The sequence below is a fragment of the Orycteropus afer genome, unplaced genomic scaffold (assembly GCF_000298275.1).
Source record: "Orycteropus afer afer isolate SDZICR_OR568_19922 unplaced genomic scaffold, OryAfe1.0 scaffold00420, whole genome shotgun sequence".
NCBI classification, from domain to species: Eukaryota; Metazoa; Chordata; class Mammalia; order Tubulidentata; family Orycteropodidae; genus Orycteropus; species Orycteropus afer.
In genome coordinates this window covers 1,788,402-1,791,574 of record NW_006922007.1, presented here as the reverse complement: position 1 = coordinate 1,791,574, position 3,173 = coordinate 1,788,402, and the positions used below count along the sequence as shown (strand labels likewise).

General features: G+C 43.6%; 1 protein-coding gene across 1 annotated transcript in view; it reads left to right on the top strand.

Moving 5' to 3' along the window:
• Positions 1-3,173, top strand: part of PISD (phosphatidylserine decarboxylase) — a 72,218-nt gene that overhangs the window by 10,277 nt on the left and 58,768 nt on the right. Inside the window, exon 3 of the mRNA XM_007953950.2 lies at positions 608-783. Coding sequence (XP_007952141.2) covers positions 608-783 — 176 coding nt within the window. The remainder of the gene's footprint in view (positions 1-607; positions 784-3,173) is intronic.

Sequence of the window (3,173 nt, the reverse complement as noted above, 5' to 3'; positions counted from 1 at the left end):
GTTTTGATTCGAATTTCCCTAATGCCTGATGGTGTTGACCAGCTTCTCATATGCTTATTGACCATTTGTATCTCTAACGTCTATTCAGATCCTTTGCCCATTTTAAAATTTGGATTATTTGTCTTCTTATTGTTGTAACAGTTTGTGAGATTTTGCATTTGGGAACATTAGTGTCCAGTCAGAATTGGTCTTGGATTGTAAAAGCAAGATTAGAGAGCCCTGGTGGGAAATGGGAGCTGGTGCTAAGTCCTGGCCCTGTTGGTGGCCAACTGAGCATCCTTTATTAATTTCTTACCCACTTTGGGATTCCATGTTTTCGTTTTAAATTTTGTGACTGAAACTGTGGTGACAGTTGAGATGCATCTTTCCCACAGAAATGATCCCTGTCCTTATTTACTGATAGTATTTGGAGGGGGGAGGATCTTAGTTATGTCTCAGGAGGCTGCGCCTGCCCTGGCATATCCTTCAGTGTCCAGTGCCCTTTACTGAAGACTCCTGAGATCCACTGGCTTTTCCTGGCCTTCTGTAGGTGCCATGCTTGCATGACTTCCCTGCCCCTGTCTGCGCCCCGCTCCCAGGCTCAAAATGTTCCTGTTTTTTATTACAGATGCCAGAAAAATCCACACTGCCCCTGCCCGAGCCTTGTACCTGCTGCGCCCCCTGCCCATTCTGTTGGCAACAGGCGGCGGGTATGCGGGGTACCGGCAGTATGAGAAGTACAGGGAACGAGAGCTGGAGAAGCTGGGATTGGAGATTCCACCCAAACTTGCTGGTCACTGGGAGGTAGGAATAAGGTGGAGTCACCTTGGGCTGTCATCCAGCTTAGCTGTCTCATGCTTTATAAATGGTCCCAAAGATGAAATGTTTGAAAAAGTGAGATGTGCTTTCTTGGAGCTCATGTCTCCAGTGGGTTTTCTGGCAAGGTATGGAAGTGATGCCTTTGGTGTCACGTCGGGCTTCCCTTCTGTCCCCAAACCTGTTCTAAGTGGGAATTTTCTGTGGCGGGATTCGTCAGAGATCCTGCCTGATGTCGGTGCTGGGCACTTGGCTGCTCATGCCCTTCTTGGTCTGAAGTTGAGCTGAAGTTGTTGGACCTTTGTGATGTGGATTAGTACTCTCCAGGAACCAGACTGAAGTAATGAAATTGCTTTATCATTATTGCCTAAATTACTACCACCCCAACTCCTGCGTCGTACTAACATGATGGGGCAGACTGCATTGTTGTCAAACCATGTATGACTTGTAACGAACTGTCTTTTTCCTCTTTGCTTCCTGTGGGCTGGGATGATGCCTGACTTAGAATGGACATTCATTAAACATTGAGTTTGAGTATAAAGGTGTAACTTGAAAAATTGGTGTCTGTTTATCCATAATTTACCAAGTGAAAAACCTGAAATACCAAAGGACCTGTGATAGGCTCCAATAGTCTGGGCAGAAGAGACGTTTAGAGCTGAGGCTTCACGGTAGTTTGGAATGGTGCGTGCAGGTTGCTTTTCTGTCCATTATTCACACAGTTCAGCTGAGTTTAGCCTAATAAGAAACACTGGCAGCCGGGGCATCAGGAGGCCAAGGTCTTCCAACCATGGTTCCTTAGTACTCTGTGACCTTGGGCACATTGTTTTACATCTGGCTTTCACTGTCTTTAACTGTCACACAACGGGTTGGGCTGAAACACAACTCTGAGATTCCTTCCAGCTCTACTATAATTGGTTGAGGCATCTTTGGTGACATGGGCATTACATGCTACATTATAGGCTTCCATCCAAAGCCCTGTTTTGACTGTTGTTCTCCAGTAGAATCCAGTGTAAGGAGTTTACTCAATTTCCAGCATTTCTGTAAAACTGACATAGTTAACTGGCCATAGAAGCAAATGTGATTGCATCACATCTAAAAGATGTCTGTCTGCCCCATATGTGTCTATGGGTTTACTCTTTGGCCTGTTTGCATGGCTTTACCTTTTTAATAACCTACACTGGAGCAGAAATAAAAGGGGTTTTCTGGTTTTTGGTAGTATATCCCACAATCCTTTTGGTGAGAGGTAATTGCATAATGTGAGTTGCACTTTCAAAGTATACCATTGTCAGGGATTGAATTGTGTCCTCCAAAAATATGTGTCGTGCCGTGCTTCCAAGTATCATGTGGTTGTCCTCCATTTTGTGATCTGATATAATTGTCCTGTGTGTTGAAAATCATAATCTCTGCCTGGGGTTAATGAAGTGCAGAATTAGGTTATGTTTGTTATGTCGAAGAGGCAGGATTAGGATGGGATGCAACACCCTTACTCAGCCCTGATCTGATATAAGGGGAGTTTCCTTGGGGTGTGTCCTCATCACCTTTTATCTTTTTTTTTCAGGGCTGGACCTGGGGCTATGCATACACACACACACGCACACACACATGCACACACACACACATGTATATATGTATGTATATATCTATATATGTATATATATTTTAACTTTTTATTGTGATTTGGGTGAAAGTTTACAGAGCAAATTCATTTTCCATACAGCAGTTCATACACATTTTGTTTCATGACATTGACTGCAATTCCCCACAATGGAAGAGCTCTCTTCTTACTTCCTCCCTGTAGTCACCTCTTTCCTATATGTACTTTTTTCCTACCCATTCCTGCCCCCTGAACTATCTCCCTGTGTAAATACTGCCCTTCTGTTCTCTAATGACTGATCGTTGTAAGGAGTGTATCTACCTGATGTAAATGTTCACCCTGTCTATTGTTTGACTGGAAGCCATGGAAGTGAGTTCAGTTCCAAACCTCAAGGGCAACTAGGGTCCATAGTCTCAGGAACCTCACCAGGCTCTATTAGATCAGTAAACTTGATCTTTCTTTTATTTTATTTTATGATTTTGAGTTTTGTTCCACATTGTTCTCCTACTCTATCCAGGACCTCCTGGCCCGATCCCTTCCGAATGGTAGCTGGGCCCCATGCAGTTCTTCATGTATCATGGCTGAAGCTCGCCTGCTCTGCTAGTCCTTTGGACTAATGATTTCCATGTGTCTTTGGTTTTCTTCATTCTTCTTTGCTCTGGATGAGGAAAGACCCATTGTTGCATCTGGATGGTTGCTTGTAAGCTTTTAAGACCCCAGTTGCTACTCACCAAAGCAGGATGTAGAACAATATTTTTGTGTAGGTTTTTTTTTTTTTTTTTTT